Source organism: Barbus barbus, assembly GCF_936440315.1.
Source record: "Barbus barbus genome assembly, chromosome: 37".
Taxonomy (NCBI): domain Eukaryota; kingdom Metazoa; phylum Chordata; class Actinopteri; order Cypriniformes; family Cyprinidae; genus Barbus; species Barbus barbus.
Genome location: NC_136715.1, coordinates 4,602,718 through 4,622,009, shown reverse-complemented (window position 1 = coordinate 4,622,009; position 19,292 = coordinate 4,602,718). Strand labels below are relative to the sequence as shown.

General features: G+C 37.2%; 1 protein-coding gene across 7 annotated transcripts; it reads left to right on the top strand.

Annotated features, from left to right (window-relative positions):
* The first annotated feature begins 1,303 nt into the window (after positions 1-1,303).
* On the top strand, positions 1,304-18,418 carry ccdc50b (coiled-coil domain containing 50b). Of its 7 annotated transcripts, none has more exons than XM_079396116.1 (12): positions 1,304-1,518; positions 2,317-2,412; positions 8,425-8,487; positions 8,578-8,701; positions 9,100-9,190; positions 13,996-14,098; positions 14,181-14,266; positions 14,425-14,475; positions 14,660-14,776; positions 16,451-16,560; positions 16,637-16,731; positions 16,815-18,418. In XM_079396116.1, the coding sequence occupies exons 2-12, from the start codon at positions 2,364-2,366 to the stop codon at positions 16,958-16,960; spliced, it is 1,035 nt and encodes a 344-aa protein (XP_079252242.1). In that variant the 5' UTR covers positions 1,304-1,518; positions 2,317-2,363; the 3' UTR covers positions 16,961-18,418. The 7 variants fall into 7 exon arrangements, with proteins under 7 accessions (XP_079252242.1, XP_079252239.1, XP_079252240.1 ...); XM_079396113.1 differs by having other exon boundaries at positions 1,328-1,518; positions 14,657-14,776; positions 16,812-17,737; XM_079396114.1 differs by having other exon boundaries at positions 1,359-1,518; positions 16,812-17,935.
* Positions 18,419-19,292: the final 874 nt, after the last annotated feature.

Genomic DNA, 19,292 nt, shown 5'->3' with positions numbered 1-19,292 from the left:
AGGCTTATTGATGTTTTTGAAACTCTAATTCAGGGGTCACCAAACTTGTTCATGGAGGGCCGGTGTCCTGCAGAGTTTAGCTCCAACCCTAATCAAACACACCTGAAGCAGCTAATCAAGGTATTGCTTGGTATACTAGAAACTTCCAGGCAGGTGTTTTGAGGTAAGTTGGAGCTAAACTCTGCAGGACACCGGCCCTCCAGGACCGAGTGTGGTGACCCCTCTATTTGATCAATTAAATTGTTCTGATTTTTAAAAGTCTTAAGTGGGCAGTCGTGGCCTAATGGATAGAGAGCTGGACTTGTAACCCCAAGGTCATGGGTTTTCCCATGTGGTTTCAGCAAACCTATCACTTTATTACATTTCACCATCCAGCTAGACACATCAACCATAACTCCTTCAAGGACAGCCAGGAGTTGTGATTGACGATCAGCTGAATTTCTCAGACCACACTTGTAAAACTGCCCGGTCATGCAGATTTGATTAATTCAACAGCCGAAAGAGTGCATGTCACACCTCTCTTCATCAATATACACTGGCTACCAATAGCTAATTGCATAAAATTTAAGGCATTGATGTATGCAGACAAAACCACCACTGGCTCAGTATGTGCCCTTCAGAAGCTTGCGTTCTGCAAGTGAACTACACATTATAGTGCCATCCCAAAGAGATCCACAAAATCACTTTCACACACTTTTACCTTAACTGTTCCCTACCTGGCGGAAAGAAATGCCCAACTCAATCTGAGCAGCTGAGTCTTTAGCCATCTTCAAGAATCGGCTAAAAACACATCTCTTCCATCTTTATTTGACCCTCTAACTCTATCACTCTCTATTCTAATTCTATTTTAACTACTTATTTTCTTTTTATTTATTAAAAAACAAATGAACTCTCTAACACTTGCACTGTATTGTATTTCTATTGTAACTTCTTGTTTTCTTTTTATTAAAAAAAAGTTATCTATTCTTTTGACTTGTTTTTTTTTTTTTATGTATTTATTTAAAAAAATACCCTGTAACACTAGCGTTCTCTATTATTTTTCTATTCTATTTACTCGTTTTCTTTGTATTTATATATATATAAACCTTACTCGTGCAGGCTCCTGCCTTACTAACCGAGACTTGTCACAGCACTTTAGTTGTTTTGATTGCTTCTATTGTCCTCATTTCGGATAAAAGCGTCTGTTAAATGACTAAATGTAAATGTAACATTATAAAACTGTTTTGTAGACCAAAGTCTTGAAACAAATCTTCAAAATGAGCAGCAGGTGGGGCGAAAGGCGCGTGTAAAACTCCACATGATTCTCTTTGTTTTGACTGAGAACAGAAGTAGCAGCCAAACTCAAACTGTCATTGTGTATGAGGAAACATCTCCCAAACATGAAGAACGGAGGACCCAGAGATCATGCTGGAGAGAAGATGCTCCTGTGATAGACTGCAGTGTGTGTGTGTGCGCGCGCGCGTGCGTGTGTTTGTGCATGAGACGCGACTTTCACGGATCTGCGCGTGACAGAAGAGGGTAAGTTTGTTTTTATCATGTTTTCTAAAGCAAATTTATATTACAGAGTTATGTTGCTCTTATAACACATATTCATTATAAAGTGTATTTTCGTGCAACTAAAACAACTTAAAAAAAAGTAGAGCGTTGACATGTAATTGTTTATAGTTATATAAAGTTTACTGTATGTGGTTCATTAGTATTCTTCGTGGATGTAGAAACAGTAGCACTAAAACTGAAAGCATGACCTAGTTTTCCATGAACTACTGTAATGACAATTATATAGGAAAATACTAAACTGCATTTTGTTTTAAGCTGTTAACTTATTAATGTGTTTGGATAAAATATGGAAATCAGCTTCCCTGAATTAGACATGCACTTAAACATTTACTATAACACATATTACTGTTAACTCTACTACTATAAAGTATTTTACACTGTATTAGACATTACAGTAGTTTTGCATGTTGTTTTTATATTATATTGTTGGCAGTGTTGATGTTGAGAGGTAAATTCAGCATTATATTTGATGATATTTCTGTTGATTGGATTATGTTATTGATATGCAAAAATAATATCCTTAAAGCTAACCAAAATATGATTAATGGCTCACAAGCTGGAAACTTTGCCAACGTCTTCGTCCTCGACACAATGTGTGTTGTTGTTCCAGGATTTATGGAGATTAGATTACGGTTGGCACATTATAAAAGTGTTTAGCAGTAGTGAGAAATGTTGTTAGTGATACTAGTAACCTGTAAAACTGTTCTCATTGTCTCACTAAAACTCATTGCTCTGTTTCTCTGGTGTTTGATGCTGCAGGTTTCTTCAGAAAATCATGAGACTGTGAGCTCAGTGTGGAATCAGTCATGGCAGAAACCGACATTGACAAATCTCACCTGCCTGGTGTTTATGACGGTGTGTCTGGGTTATTCTGTTTCGCATCTTTAGTTCTTTTAATATCTCCTCTGGTTTGTATCATGTTGCAGTGTTGTTGTTGATCTGGTTTAAGGTTATAAGTGTAAAACCCAGAAGGGCTGATGCTACTGTATAAGCCATCATGGTGCATTGATTCATAAAACCTAATATTTCTCCAGTGGAATTGTTGTTGAAGTAAAGCTAAAATAAAATATCAATATTTGATGAAAACTGTAAACTTAAAAAAAAAAACTTCAACAAAAATGTAAAATTTGGCCTTGGCAGCTAACTGAAATAAAATAAATTTAGGTTATACTAAAATAAGTACAATAAGAGTATAAGTATTACAATGACTGAAACTCATTTTGGGTTCAAACTTGATGCTTGATCAGAAGCTGGTTAATATTCCTGTGCAGGTTTTCCAAGTGAGCTGTATTGTCTTAGATGTTGTTTGGCAGGGCTGCTGCTGTGTGTTGTAGGAGATGAGATCAGAGTTCAGGAATGTGATGTGAGCTCAGGACAGAGCGAGCGAGCATTGTGTGGGGCTGATAAGAGCCGGAGACCGTCCGCACACTCGTGCTCTTATCTGCGCTGGATGAGCTCAAGAGCTTCCCGGCGTTCCTATTTCAGGTCGAGATTCCAATCTTCTCCTGTTTTGACCTAAAGCTGGAGGCAGGAAAAGGGTGTGAAGAGTTCAAGTGCAGGAGAGTTTAGATGAAAAGCACACAGACATTTCTATACATCCTTAAAAATAAAGGTTCTTTATTGGCATCTATGGTTCTGTGAAGAACCTTTTTAAAATACAGGTAACCTTTCCAGAAGCTTTATAGCAGAAAAAAGTACTTTAGATTATTAGAATGTTCTTCACACTAAGAAAAAATGGATCTTTTAAGAACTGTTCACAGATAGGTTCTTTAGGGAACTAAAAATGGTGGTTCTGTTGCGTTGCGGTTTCATATAAACTGATGCACGGCTGTAGTTGTACCTAGAAGGCGGATAGACTGTTTGTGTGTGAAACTGGACACTATATAAACACCTACCCAGTGAGCTGCCTACCCATGATGCATTTTAAGGCATCATATGTGCTCACTGGGTTTTGGAGCCGAGCTTCTGACCTGGTTCTTTGAGTTCATGCGTGAACACCCCCCCCCCCCCCCCCCCCCCCCCAAACTTCACTCTAAGGTATTTATTTATAGCTTCTGCTTCTGCTCCTCGTGCCAAACATAGACAAAGAACTGCAGGAGAAAGCCAGAGATCGGGAGAGAAAAGCAGTGTACAGGAAAAGATGAGGGGTGAAAGCATGATAGCTTCATGCAGGGGTCCTGATTTTATGTCCTTTTTTCTCTCTTTTCTTTGTTTCGCTGACTCTGAATAGCACCATCTGTTTGGCCCGGGGGCCTCCACTCAGCTGAGGGGGGTCAAACAACTGCGAAAGACCCTTGTCTTTTTCCCACAAAAATGCACACTCTTTAAAGGAATAGTTAGGAAAAAAAAAATTGGTCAACTTAACACTCACCCTCAGGCCATCTCAAGATGAGTTTGTTTCTTCACTAGAACAGATTTGGAGACATTTAGCATTACACGACTTGCTCACCGATCCTCTGCAGTGAATGGGTGCCGTCAGAATGAGATTCCAAACAGCTGATAAAAACATCACAATAATCCACAAGTAATTCATATGACTCCAGTCCATCAATTAATGTCTTGTGAAGTGAAAAGCTACATGCTTTTGTGAAATAAATCTATCAATAAGGTGTTTTATAGGAAAGCTCAGTCTCAAAGCTGTGGGAAATGTAGTATGATACAAACCAGTGTATTCGAGTCGTTCATTCATGTTCATATGTCTACATTTAAATGCATCAAAGCTGTTTCCTTAGGTTTCAGGAATTGCCCGTCACTTTTCTTGGCTCAAGACTGGTTCTTATCTCAAAACCAGTCTTAAGTCACTGGGGTACATTTACATTTATGCATTTAGCAGATGCTTTTATCCAAAGCGACTTACATTGCATTCAAGTTACAGTTTTTACATTTTATCAGCTCTTGCTTTCCCTGGGAATCGAACCCATGACCTTGGCGTTGCTAGCGCCATGCTCTACTATTTGAGCTACAGGAAAGCCTTTATATATATATATATAGCATATTTGTAGCAATAGCCAAAAATACATTGTATGGGTCAAAATTATCAATTTTTCTTTTATGCCAAAAATCATTAGGATATTAAGTAAAGATCATGTTCCATGGAAATATTTTGTAAATTTCTTACCGTAAATATATGAAAACTTCATTTTTGATTAGTAATATGAATTACTTTAAAGGCGATTTTCTCAATATTTAGATTTTTTTGCACCCTCAGATTCCAGATTATCAAATAGTTGTATCTCGGCAAATCTAGGCCAAATATTGTTCTATCCTAACAAACCTCAATGGAAAGCTTATTTATTCAGCTTTCAGATGATGCATAAATCTCAATTTCTGAAAATTGACACTTAAAGGGAAGGGGAAAGGGAAGTGGTGTGTGGCCAAGTATGGTGACCCATACTCAGAATTTGTGCTCTGCAACCCATCAAAGTGTACACACAGTAGTGAACACACACCCGGAGCGTTGGGCAGCCAATGTTGCGGCGCCCGGGGAGCAGTTGGGGGTTTGGTGCCTTGCTCAAGGGTCTCACCTCAGACGTGGTATTGAGGTTGGAGAGAGTGTTGGTTATTCACTCCCTCACCTACAATCCCTGCCAGACCTGAGACTCGAACCCACGACCTTGGGATTACAAGTCCAGCTCTCTATCCATTAGACCACGACTGCCCACTTAAGACTTTTAAGGTTTTGTGGTTCAGGGTCACATTTTTAGTTGCACAACACTGACTCTTGTTATGCACACCCTTTTCATGGCATTTAGTTTAACTGTGAGTATGCCAACCTTTATGAAACAGGCTTCTGTCCTGAGAGCGCCCGTGTCAGCTTTTCCATCCCGGATCAGGGTGGAGGTGGCGGCAGAACCAGCAGGGCTTTTTCCTAACCTTTTTAAAATCCATCTGCTTGAGCACCAGTGCTGTTTACTAATAGCACATAGGATGAGCTCCCACGCGTGTGTGTATGTGCTTCATGACAGTAGAAGGAGTTTGGGACACAGACGCAGCTTTCAAAACGGTAAAATCCACTGCAGAATAACTAGAGAATATATATTTTAAATAGTAGTAGTCTGAGTTGGTTGTATAAATTGTTATATGCTTCTTTGTGAGCATTTAATATGTCTTTAAAATGTCCTACAGCACTGACAGATCTGTAATTAGACAACCTGTCTTTTATAATGGAGTGTCAGCTTTTATGACTCTGATGTTTAACATGCTCGTGCGATAGTTCATGAGCTTTTATTAGCTCACTCAATTTTCCACACTTACTTAAAGAGAGCACAGGACAGAGGGGGAGAAGGAGGGTTGTTATTTTATATACCCAGCTAACAAAAATATGTTCTGAGAATGTTTTGTTAATGTTCCCATTAAGTTGTGAAATTCTGAATGTTCTCTGAACATTCGAAACATCCAGTTTTTAAAAATGTGCATTCTTGGTTACGTGAACGTTAGAAAAAACATTAAGGGAACGTTCCATTTGATTGTTTTGCAAACACTATGGGAGCATTACTTTTTGAATATTCTCTGAACGTTCTGAAACAAGAAAAATATGTTCTAAGAACATTCAGTCAATGGCGGGAAAAGATTTTCATTTTGAATGTTCTCAACAGTTAAAAAAACATTTCAGAAAAATAACATCACATTAACATTTTTCCAACGTCATTAAAGACTAGCTTTGAACAAATGTTCTGTTAATGTTACCGGAAGAACACTTTGAGAGAACTTTACCAGAACATTCAGAGAACGGTCACTGTTAACTGCATATGCTTAATATGTAGGGTCTGTTTGACCTTCAGCAGTCTTTTGTGTGACCGTGTGTTAGCTTGAAGGTCTTTCTTGAGATCGATTTAGTCAGAAATGGCATTTGAGTGAGCTGCAGTTTTGGCCGATTACACTGACACACCTCTATAAGCTTATTGGGCTTAATGTGCTTTTCCTCGGAGCCATTGTGTTAAAGTTGTTGACCCAGTTGGCTTGGCAGGAGTTTTCCTGTTTGGGCCCCAGTGTGGCATTATTAGCGGAGCAAAGACAGAGATGGGCCCAAACATAAACCTGCCCTAGAGAATGAATTGCACATGCAGATAGTGTTGTTTATTTGCACAAGCTGTCTAGCAAGAAGTAGAAGAAGAATTGCACAAAAAATAGATAATTTGCTAAATTTTGTGAACACAAATTGCACACATTTGTGCCCATTTTGCTAGCCAGATCTGCAAGTTAGACAACAAAATATATATATATATATATTAGATATAATGCTCTTCTCTATCGTTTGATCACCATTTGATTCATTACTGCTGCCATGAACTATTATTTATATACTATTTTAGTGTTAATATTTTGAATTCGCTTATATTTTCAGTGAGTTTGTCATTTTATGTGCTTTTGTCATTTTTATTAATATTTCGGTAACACTTTACAATAAGGTTCATTAGTTAACATTATTAACTACTTTAGTTAACATGAACTAAGAATGAACAATACTTCGGCAGCATTTAGTCAATGTTAGTTTCAACATTTACTAATGTATTATTAAAATCAAAAGTTGTGCTTGTTAACATGCATTGTTTATTGTGTGCTCATTAGCTAACATTACGTAATGGAACCTTATTGTAAAGTGCTACCAATATTTCTATTTAGCTTCATTTTTAACTGCAGGTGAATAGGGTAAAAAATATAGTTATCGCCTTACTTACCCAGCTGATTGATTACATTGATAATTGCAGACATTTTTTGTATGACAAGTTTTCTAAAATGTTAGGTTTAAATATGCAAATGATGCATTATTGAATGAAATCTGCGCTAATTTGCATATGTTTTTGTACTAACATCTAAACACTGAAGTCTTTATGAAGTCTGTTTCAAAAATTCTTGTTAAATGTTTTTGACATATTAGTGTTTTCACTGAGGGATTTTGTCACTCCATAATTCAGAAAATACTTAGAACAGGAAGAAAACTATATTTTCACAAATAAAATGTGGGGGGGTAAAATAATGTGCTTGACTATATAGTCAAGCACATTATATATGAACAAACACCTTTATAAAAAAACCTTCAGGGTATAGACATGAAAAAAAGTAAAGTTTGGTGTGTGTAAGTGCTATAAAAGAAACACTTAACAGTGTCGTTTGGATATTTTCTTTCCAAAAATCTGAAAAAAAAAAAAAAAAAACACTTTATGAAAAAACACTTTTAAACTTGACAGGTGCACAAAAAAAGTGTTTTTGCCTGCAGTGTCTCCCCTTAATACTTAAACTTTTTTTTTTTTTAATCAGTTGTTTTCCCAAGGCAACATTCACTAATTTTAAAGTTATTATTAAAATATATTTTTTAATTGTTTTAGTTACCAACCTTGGCCATAATCATTGTTATACAAAAGCGTTGCTTTTAGCAGATGGTAATAGTGCAGTGTTATTTTCGCCACGCAAATAGTGTAGAATTTTCATAAAGTTAATACAATTTATTTCAGTTCTGCACTGAAATAAGCTCATGTTAAAATGTGACCTGAATTAAAATTCTCTTCATAAAATTGATATTTTGCCACCTTTTAAAATCTGATCTGAAACTATAAAATAGCTGAGACAGACACCTGCGGTGTAGAATTAGTTGAATTCTATATTAGCACCAATTAGACTAAAGTACAGCTAATGAACCGTTTTGTTTCTTGAGAGAATGTGATTGCACATTAGTATCTTTTATATTGCTGTTGTCATTTTCTAAAGTATTTTACCGTGTTTAAAGGACGTTTTGAGCACCTTGCCTTGTGCTACCAACTCTGCTTTAAACTAACAACACCCTAGAAATGTGGTAAAATAGCTATAATGTTCCCTTTAATCACCTGTTATTTTAATAATCTTGTCTGTATTTTTGTGGTTTTCCCACAGTGTGCCAATGTTTCTCTGTGTTAGAGGACGGTGCTTTGGCTCACAGTCTTCAAGAGCAGGAAAGTGAGTTTAAGCATCTTTTTCCTGTAATCTTGCTCATCCTCTTCCTTTTTACTGAGTTAAAATAGACCTGATTAATCTTTATCGTGTCAGTTGAGCAGTTCTACAGCAGCAACATCCAGAAGAACCAGGCGGTGCAGAACGATGTTCGTTTGGCCCGGAGGCTGCAGGAGGAAGAGGAACAGCGAGCAAATCTCCGCTGGGACCTGCAGCAGCTGTAAGCATCGTCAGGCCTCGACACGTGTCCCGAATTACTGAGTCAGCAACATGGCAAAGCCACAGACATTTAGGATATTCAGATTACTTTCTGGAAACAGATGCATTGACTCATTTGTGTTGCGGAACTTGATTTGTTTGTATATTGTGAGGTATAAGTTGAAAAACCACAGGGGAAAACGTTTAGAGCGTGAGAATAAAATTAGCCTAGCTTGATTCACTAGTTAGTTTTTTTCCACTGATTTACAGCACTTCATTTTTTATGCTCACCAAGGATGCATTTATTAAGACATTCTAGCTGAACAAAGTTGTTTTTTTGTTTTTTTTTAATTTGCAATTGACAACAAAAGTTTACATTATAAATGTGATATATTAAGTTGAACTTTGCCGCGTTTACAGGGAGGAAGAGGACTGCAGATATGCACAGATGATCCAGGAGGAGCTCCAGAGGTGTGCGGAGGAGGCCAGGAGGCGAGAGGAAGAGGATGAGGTGCGTTTCATTAAAATATGATAAAGATAAACCTGGAAAAACAGATGAAACTATATAGATTCTTAGATTTACTCAAGTAAATGTGTTCTAAGTGGTTGCTCACTATTACAGTTGAAAATAGTGGCAGTAGCTTTGATATTTTTCTGATATTTAGATATTTATTTTTATTTCGATTCATGATCATGTGTTTGGTATCATACATTTGGCTAAGATGATTGTCTCTTTTAAATGAAAGGCAGGACTTTTATTCCTGCAGTCACTGTATATTGAATGTTGTGATTTCTCCCATTCATTTCTATGCAAAAAATGATATATATTTTTTTTACATTTCTTACTGTAACTGATGTGCTTGATACACAAGCACAAGAAATACACAGGAAAAAAACATGCACTGTACACTGTGTAAAAAAAAATATATATTATGTGTAATTTGGATTACGTAATTAAATTCCAAACTTAAAAATCTGCTGAAACTGGTTGCCTTAAACTTTTAAGTTTTCACAACTTCTCAGTTGGCTCAACTTTTCTTTTCTTTTTTTTACAGTGTTGTAATTTAAATTATATTACAATGCTCATATTTTTTTTATAGATTACATGATTGCATATTTTTACACAATGGCAGTAATAATTCTTTTTTTTTTCAATTTGATTTGAAGTTTTCCTTTCTGAAATTCTACTCCTTTTATAAATTTGTAAAGTCTTCAAGCTTCTCATCAGCTCAGAAAACTCCTGTAGTTCATTCATGAACCTGAGTTTGGGAAACCCTGGCATAATGTGACGGGAAATACACTTCATGATGTTGATAACAAAGAATGGAATATATTTTAGGTCAAAAGTAGATTACGTTACAAACTATAATTTCCATCATGTAATTTGTAATCCGTAACAGACTACAATTTGCAAGTAATCTACACAGCACTATCTGTTTATAAGCTTAAAATAAATCTGTTAATAAGCTTAAAACACCTGTGTGCAGTGGCAGTTGTGTAGAGATGATTTTGGACAGAAGGATAAAGAAGAGAAAGAACATAATAGACTGAAGAGAGTGAGAAGACTGAGGCCCGACTGGGATCTTGCACTCTGATATCCATTGGCTTCAAGTATTCTATTATGTCCTTTATTTAGCTGTTGGGCGACATTTGGAGCAGCTTTGTCATCTTTGTTGTCAGGAGTGGTTTTTGAAAGTGTCCGGGGTGACGAGTGGTTTGTCGCTGTGGAGGTGGATGTCATCTGGGAGGCCACGTCCCGCCGGATGCTTCAGTGGTGAAACAGTGAGCTTCTGTATTTGTGGAAAGAAGCTTTCTGAGGCAGTCTGTCTGGAGCCCTTTATTCCACCCTTTGGAAAGACGTCTTGAGGAAGTATTGGTCTATAGTACTCAGAGTTTGATTTTGATCTTTTATTTTTAATGCAGGGACAAATTATCGATTTTGTCCACCTTTTCCAGATTAATGGCAACTCCTAGTGTTGCCTTTAATCTCTCTTGTTGTTATTTATTTTTACATTTACGTTTAGTGGTCAAAATATCATAAAAATCTCAGTTATTAATGTTTATGAATTAAAAATGTTTTTTTTTAATTGTTTTGTGTTTCATAAACTGTCATGCAGGTCTGACTGACCTTAACTGGTTTTAATATAATTGGTTTTAATTTTAATTAAACAAAAATGTCTTTAGACTGTACAAAAACACATTGTAAAATAAATATGGGAACAAATGATAAAAACGGAATTCAAGTTTCTTTTTTTTTGTTTTTTTTACATTTTAAAATTATTAAAAAATATATATTTTTCTAATTGTCTAATTACTGTGTATGTATTAATTTGATAAAACTGTGAATATATTGTAAACAGTAATTACAACTTTTAATTTTTTTATGGTTGTGCTTTTGGAAATGGAAGTCAACATTTTTATTAAGATTTTATAAATGTTTATATATTTTAACTTTTTATGCATAATAAATACCACGTAAAGGTATAAAAAAGTAAGTTAAATAATGGAATTAATAACAACAATAATATTAATTTATTGTTGTAATGCTGTAATATTTTATTTATTTTTTATATTTTTATTAAGATTTTTATTTGGGCTTATTTTTCATTTAAGCTCATTTTGAGGACAAATGTGGTTAATTGATTTTTAAAATTCATTTAAATTTATTTTTCATTTATTTATTTATTACTGCTGGTTGATTAGTTAATTTGTGTGTGACCTCTGTCAACAATTATTTTAACACCGTGCCAACTTCACAAGGCAGAAAACTCATATAGCACAAAGAGAGGAACACTGCTGGCAAGGCAAGTGTATTAATTCAGATAACTGGTATAATAAACAATGTTATATGAAAGTCGAGATTAAAACCATTACGTAAAATGAATTAATGAAAAATCAACAAGAATAGAAAAAATGGAATTAAATGCATAATGTATAAGTAAAGGTATAAGTAAGTACAATAATTGAATTTAATAACAGCAATAATATTAATTTATTGGTGTGTGTTTATATATATATATATATATATATATATATATATATATAATGAGAGGCCCTCGTTATACTGTTTATGCCCATACAGCAAAAAAAAAATCTCTGTATATTTCAGTCCAAAAAATGAATTTTCTTGCCACAGTAAAATACATTTAGAAATATATTTTGGTATATGACGGTTGAAACTAAATATATTTACTATTTCAAAAATATATTTCATTGAGCTTCACTGTTTGCAAAATATATTTAGCATATATTTCAAATATATTTTGGCCACAAAAAATATATTTCTTTGCCATATGGGTGTGTGTGTTGATTATGATTAGACACACATTCCCACTTGAGTTCTTCAGGCCTGTAAGACTGAGGGTGGGCCCGTCGGCCACCAGAATGGAAACTCTTTCACCAGAGCTCTACACAATGAGACATGCCTCACCATGGTGCTGAGGGCACATTGATTGCTGTAGCTTAACTAGCCATGCTTTATCCCCTCAGTCTGCAGGACACTAGTTTGAACAGCTTTAAGACTGGAATACCCAGGGGCCCACACAACAGCATCATCTGATGTTTATTTGTGTAGTAATTGCATTGATTTTCTCATGGGGAATTTTCTGTTTATTTACAAGAAATACAGTACATCCTTTACAGTGGGCAAAAACCCCCTCTGGTGAACGTCCAGACATCTTGTTGATCAAAGGTAGGGCCTGTCTTGTCTGGACAGTGATAATAACACATTGCTAATATTCTGAAGTCATTTACCTTAAAACTCAGGAACCTATTAAATGTCTGAAAAATACTGAATAAATAGTATGAGCTCCGTTGACTTTTTATGTTTATAGATTTCAGCTTTTTTTGATTTAGACCCACATGAGGGTGAATGATGACGATATATATTTCTGGTTGAACTGGCCGTCTAATAGTGTGACATTTAAAGCACAAGCCTCATTCCTGTCCTCTAGTGGACCAACGAAGTATATACTTCATAGTGTGTGTTATTTATTTGTATATTTATTCCCAGTTAAGGGAACCACTTTAAATGAACTTCCATTGTGATCTGCATTTTTAATGTTGATTATTTTTAACGTGTGAACTCGCTTCCTGTCTTTATTTCACATATTTAGCCACTCATTTCCTGTTGCTTAAGATGGTGGTGTAGGAGAAAATACCCATTATGCTTCATATTCTGTTTCATTTATAAAGGGTTACAAAACCAGGACATCATATTTTCTGCCAAAATAATACAGATCATGTTTCTCAGGTTTATGTTCACAAATTCTGAAAGCTATTTAAATGATCCAATATGAATGTATTTTGGTATTACAGTAGTGTGGTTACTGTGGTATTTTGGTGGAAAATGGCTCTAAGATCAAAGTCAGGCGAATGTTCTCAGAGCTGCTGCTCAGTATGACGATGTTATTATAGCTCATGTGCGCTGTGTTGTTTTATTCCATGATGACGAGTGTAAATGAGGTCTGAAGGACTCAGCAGATCTCAGGCGAGGTGTCGCGTCTCTGTGGGCATCACACATATAGTGTGTGTGTGTGTCTGTGTGTGAGCTGTACTTTCCACAGGTCTGGCCTGCAGCAACTCTGGTGGGTGTCAGCCTGGTTTTTGGTGCTCTTTTTGTGACTTCGTGATGGAAGATTCACAGCCCACTTTGACACCTCTGCTGCGTGATATTAAACTCAGACCAAAATGTGTGTGTTTCTCTGTGTGTGTGTGTCATCTTACTTTAAATGTCAGTTTCTCCATCCTCATAGAGATATATTCAGTTTGGCCATTATCACTTCGGGCCTGTCAGTTGTGCATTGCTTAAAGTCAATGTCAGTTTTAAAATAAAATGTCCATTTATTTACTTTATTTGACTGTATTATTTATATTTTGACTCTTATTTTATTCTAATTTTTATTATACAGCATTTTGGTACACTGTGTTTTTAAAGTATTGCATTTCGGAGAAGAAAACTCTGAATTGTGAGATAAAAATATGCAATTGCCTGTTTATTTTTATTCTGTGGTGGACAGTACTTATACTTATCCCTGGTTTTATTTTTAATAATTTGTAAACATTATTTTGAAGGAATAAATGCAAAACGTAACAGTCCATTTCAGCTGATGCCACCAAGCTTTCTTATTAACTTCTTGCAATCCAATCAAGTTCCTGCTCGCATTTATGTCAGAATCCGTTGTAAATATGTCACATTATGGATGTATTGTATGCATTTGTTTGTTGCTCTTAACAGTTATGGTTATACTGGACTGTTAAAATGCATTTATTGTTCAGTTTATTACTGAATATGTGCGTGAATTGTTTTTTCAACAGGAAATCGCTAAACAGCTACAGGAAGAAGAAGAAGTGGAGATGAGACGGCAGAGGGTTGCTGCTGGTTACAATGGCAATGAATGCGTTTCTCCACTCTGTGAAGGTAACTGTTTTTTTCTCACAAATGCTTGATGTGAATGCAGGCATCACGTGTTACACAAGTGGTTTTGGTCTCCCTCCGTCAGGTTTGGGAGTCTGGGAGCAGGTGCTTCAGGACGCTGAGCTGGCCCGTAGACTTCAGGAGGAAGAGGATATGCTGCCTCATAGAGAGGTATGTTATCTTGATTGCTTACACAGTCACCGGAGGCCTGCTACTCGACCCGAGTCTGCTTTCAGTTTTTCTATAACTTCAGGTTTGCGTAGGGTTTGGGGACCGGTATTACTTAACAACATTAGTAGTATTCATTATCCTGTCTTTTTGTTCCTCAGAGCTCTGGATCAGAGGTGGATTTCATTGCGGCCCAAGTAGCGCAAGATGAGGTAGAAACATCATCAGGATAACTGGACTGATAAATTGATAAACAGATTGGTATCAATTGTAATAAACAGCTCCATATTTTCATTTAGTGGAGATATAACTAAGTTATATATAACGGTTATGTAAATATCGGCTGAGATGATGCAACGAAACTCTGTAACTCCTCTGTACATCGATGCTCAGCAGGAGATCGCCCACTATATGCAGCGCCATCAGAGAAGAGTCGAAAACCGGCCACAAGACCTAGAGATCCAGACCAGACCTGCTGAACCAAGAGATGAAGGAAACATCACAACCAGGAAGGTCTGAATCAACCTCATTCACTTCACACATAAAAAATGTTAAGAATACAAGATCATTTTCATGACAACCTCAGGCATTTTATTGTTTATATATAAGAGTTCTGCTAAGTGAAACATGTGGATGCATATTTCCAATATAGGTACTGTATGGCATTAAAGGGATAGTTCACGCAAAAATGAAAAGGACCCCATGATTTACTCATCCTAGGTGTATATGGCTTTCTTCTTTCAGACTTATGCAATCAGATATATATAAAAAATGTCCTGGCTCTTCCAAGCTTTATAATGGCAGTGAATGGGTGTTGAGATTTTGAAGTCCAATAAAGTGCATCCGTCCATCATAAAACATGCCTCACAGGGCTCCGGGGGGTGAATAAAGGCCTCCTGAAGCAAACTGATGCATTTGTGTTAGAAAAATATCTATATTTAAAACATTATAAACCATTATCTCTAGCTTCCGCTAACTGTCGTACTCGTTTTCATGAGAGAGCATTGCAGCAGATGACACAGAACGTCGGCGTAGCATGAGCTCCAATGAGAATATGCTAGAGAACCAAGTTTTGTTTACAGCAAAGGAAAACCAGTCTCCTCTTGGCTTATATCAACAACATTTTCCTTTACAAATCCTCATTTTGTACTTCTAATTCGTAACTGGTGTTTTGTTTTGCTCTCTCCTCTGCGCTTCCACATTCATCACTGCATTCGCTTACGTCCAACGTCATCCGCTGGAACGCCACTCTCTCATGGACGCAAGTACAATAGTGAATAGTGATAGTGAAGTGACATACTGCCAAGTATGGTGACCCATACTCGGAATTCGTGCTCTGAATTTAACCCATCCAACGTGCACACAGCAGTGAACACACACACACACACACACCGTGAACACACACCCGGAGCAGTGGGCAGCCATGCTGCAGCGCCCGGGGAGCAGTTGTGGGTTCGGTGCCTTGCTCAAGGGCACCTCAGTCGTGGTATTGAGGGTGGAGAGAGCGCTGGACATTCACTCCCCCACCTACAATCCCTGCCGGCCCGAGACTCGAACCCGCAACCTTTGGATTACGAGTCCGACTCTCTAACCATTAGGCCACGACTTCCCCCCGACAACAGCCACGACAACAGTTAGCAGAAGCTAGAGATTATGGTTTATAAAGTTGTAAATATGGATATTGTTCGTACACATATTCATGGCTTCGTATAAGGAGGCCTTTGTTATAATAATTATTGTAAAGTATTATAGTATATTTATAGTGATTTTCATTTTTGGGTGAACTGTAAGCACACAAGGGTTTTTTTGTGTGTGTTTAAATATATATGGAAGCTTGTTTTCAGCACAAGATAGAATTGCAAGATATGAAGTCAATTAAATTCATTTTTAACTTTTTTTCCCCCCGCAACTGAGTTTATATCTGGCAGTTGTGACTTTTTTTTTAAGTTACTTACTTACTTTACTTAAGTTTATGTCTTGCAATTGCAATTGCAAATTAACATGCAATTCTGAGTTTATATCTCACAAATGTTTTATTATTGTGAGAGAAAAAAACTGAAATGTTGCAATTACCTTTTTTATGTAGAACGACATTCTGGTTGCAATTTGTTTCACATTTCTGTTTTTGTGTAAATGGACATTTTATCATTTAGTTTGACATTTTGGGTCGTGTTGTCTCAATTTCAGTCTCTTCAGATGTTGCGCGAGAGGCTGAACTCAGACGGACTGCATTCACCTGCGGAAGAGGAAGACTATACCATCGAAAGCCATCTAGCAAGCCCATCATGCACTGCGCTGTAAGTCACACATTCTTTACAACACACATTTACACATTCGCCTTTCAACACATACAATATCTTCATCTCTTTTCAGCCGAAACCAACACATACACAATATTGCAGAAGAACTGGACCCAACGTTCAAGGCTAGGAAGCGCGAGAGCCAAATTTCCACCAGCCCCCCATCAGGTATGAACACACTGTTATATAATAGGAAAGTTCAATAAGTGTATTTGTGCCACATCAGCAGCCATTTCCTGTTTTCTTAGCAGGTCTGTGTTTGGCCCCTCGTAACCCGCACAGTATCTTTTATGACTATTTACCAGAACCCACGTTCATACCACCAACTAAAAGGCAGAACGACAAAGCAGGACGTCACAAAGCCAAAGACAAGAAAGAGAACTGTAAACAGCAGTGAACATGTGACTAAGTCACATAGTTAGTGTTGTCTTTTGAGTGTTTAAAGAAGTATTGTAGAATCCAATTTATGGACACAGATTAATCTGATAGACCTGAGTAACAATTTATGGTTTCATTATGTTTTTGTATGATGACGGCACCAAGGGAGATGTACGTAATTTAAGATAAGCACTTACTTTTAAACTATTAAAATGCACAGAGGCAAAGTTCTTTCATTATATGAAAATTAAAAACCTGTTTTAAAGATAGAGGTAGGTGATTTCGGAGAGGCTAGTGATAGCAAGCTAGCTTTGAAAGCATAAGATCCCACCCTCCCTGCAAATCACTCTCCAGAGCCACGCCTCCTCCAAAACACATGACACGGTGAGAGATGGCATCGGTGGAGAGTTCAATGCATAGTATTACAATAATAATACCTTTCATCCTTGGTCGATATGCAATAGCGCAATGTAACACGCTGATGACGTATCTTGTGAAAATACATATGTTGACAGGCAGGTAGGATAGCCTATCGGAGCATTTGGACCAAGGAATATGATTGGACGAACATTTTATGGTCCTACTCCTTCCACAGATAATATAAATACCTATAAATGCATTTAGACCACATAGCTTAGTTATTGCTATCAGGATGCGAAGAGACTTTCAACCAGCACAACAAAAATGCTTTTGAACCGAATCACCTACCCTGCCTTTAAATGCCCGTATTAAAGTTTTTTCATCTTCAGGTTTAGTCATTTAATGTACATGCAGTCGAATAACATCTTTGTTAACTAAAACAAGTAATAAAAAAAAAGAAAATGGAAAAAATTAAGACGACACCATAGATCTTTTATTTTATGTTTGTATAAGGGATGTAATGTCTTCTTTCTGCTATTTTTGTGTTGTAGCATAGAATCACCTTATTTCAGCATTTTCCAAGGGTTTTAGTGCACATTTGTTTTGTAAATGCGTGTTCCTCATTTTCAATTCTAAAAAAAGAACAGCAAGTCTGTGTTTACTGATATCATTGGGAAACATTCATCTGAAGTTTAGAGATCAGAAAAGACCCTGAGAAGTCTTTTACCAGAATGTGAAGATTCAGGGGTTTTGCAGTTGGAAATTTAGTGGATTTAAACGAATGCTATGCAGGGGAATTCTGATGGTGTTGAGATAAAATATCAAACACTGTCACATCCTGACAGCCCACAATATTTTAGTACAGAGGTCTCTGCACCCCCTACACATACTTTAACCTTTTGTGCATGTGTAGCGTGGCGATGACATCAGCCACATGAACGCCTCTGTTCTGAAAGACTAACGATCAGCTGAACCTATGCTGATACATCTCATATTTGAGGATTTCTGTGTTTTTTTGTTTTTGTATTACGTGTTAACATCTTACATATTTCCATAATAAAAGTCATCTGAGCACAATTTGAGCATGAATGGCTCTTTTCCTAAAGGAAAAGTGCAAGTAGGGCTCGCTGCAGTCCACAACATCCAGGGGGCGTGGTTGGATCCACATCTAGGGGGTGGAGATTGGTAGGTTTAGGGGTGGAGATGGGGTGGGTTTAGGGATCGGGGTGGAGATGGGTAGGTTTAGGGGTGGGTTTAGGGATCAGGGGGTGGAGATGGGGTGGGTTTAGGGATCGGGGTGGAGATGGGTAGGTTTAAGGGTGGAGATGGGGTGGGTTTAGGGATCAGGGGGTGAAGATGGGTAGGTTTAGGGGAGGGTTTAGGGATCAGGTGGTGGAGATGGGTAGGTTTAGGGGTGGAGATGGGGTAGGTTTAGGGATCAGGGGTGGAGATGGTGTGGGTTTAGGGATCAGGGGGTGGAGATTGGTAGGTTTAGGGGTGGAGATGGGGTCGGTTTAGGCATTAGGGGGTGGAGATGGGTAGGTTTAGGGGTGGAGATGGGGTCGGTTTAGGGATCAGGGGGTGGAGATGGGTAGGTTTAGGTATAGGCAGGTGGGAGGAGTTGGATCTGGATCCAACCACGCCCCCTGGATCTTGTAGGCTGTAGCGAGACGCTTCTTGAAAAGTGGGCAACTGAACTTGTATGAAGTTCAGAGGTCTCATATTTGAGTTTTTTCTTTCTCTTTTTGTTTTGTAACATTTTATATGTTGTCATAATAAAAGTCATTTGAGCACATTTCGAGTCTGACCACCTCTTTTTTGAAAGTCTAAAGATCTACTGAACTCGTACCGAGTTTGCAGGTCTCATATTTGAGTTTTTTTCTTTCTCTTTTTTTTGTAACATGTTACGTGTTTTCAAAATAAAAGTCATCTGAGCACATTTTGAGCATGAACACCCCTTTTCATAAATGGCAAGAGGGCATCTGATCTTG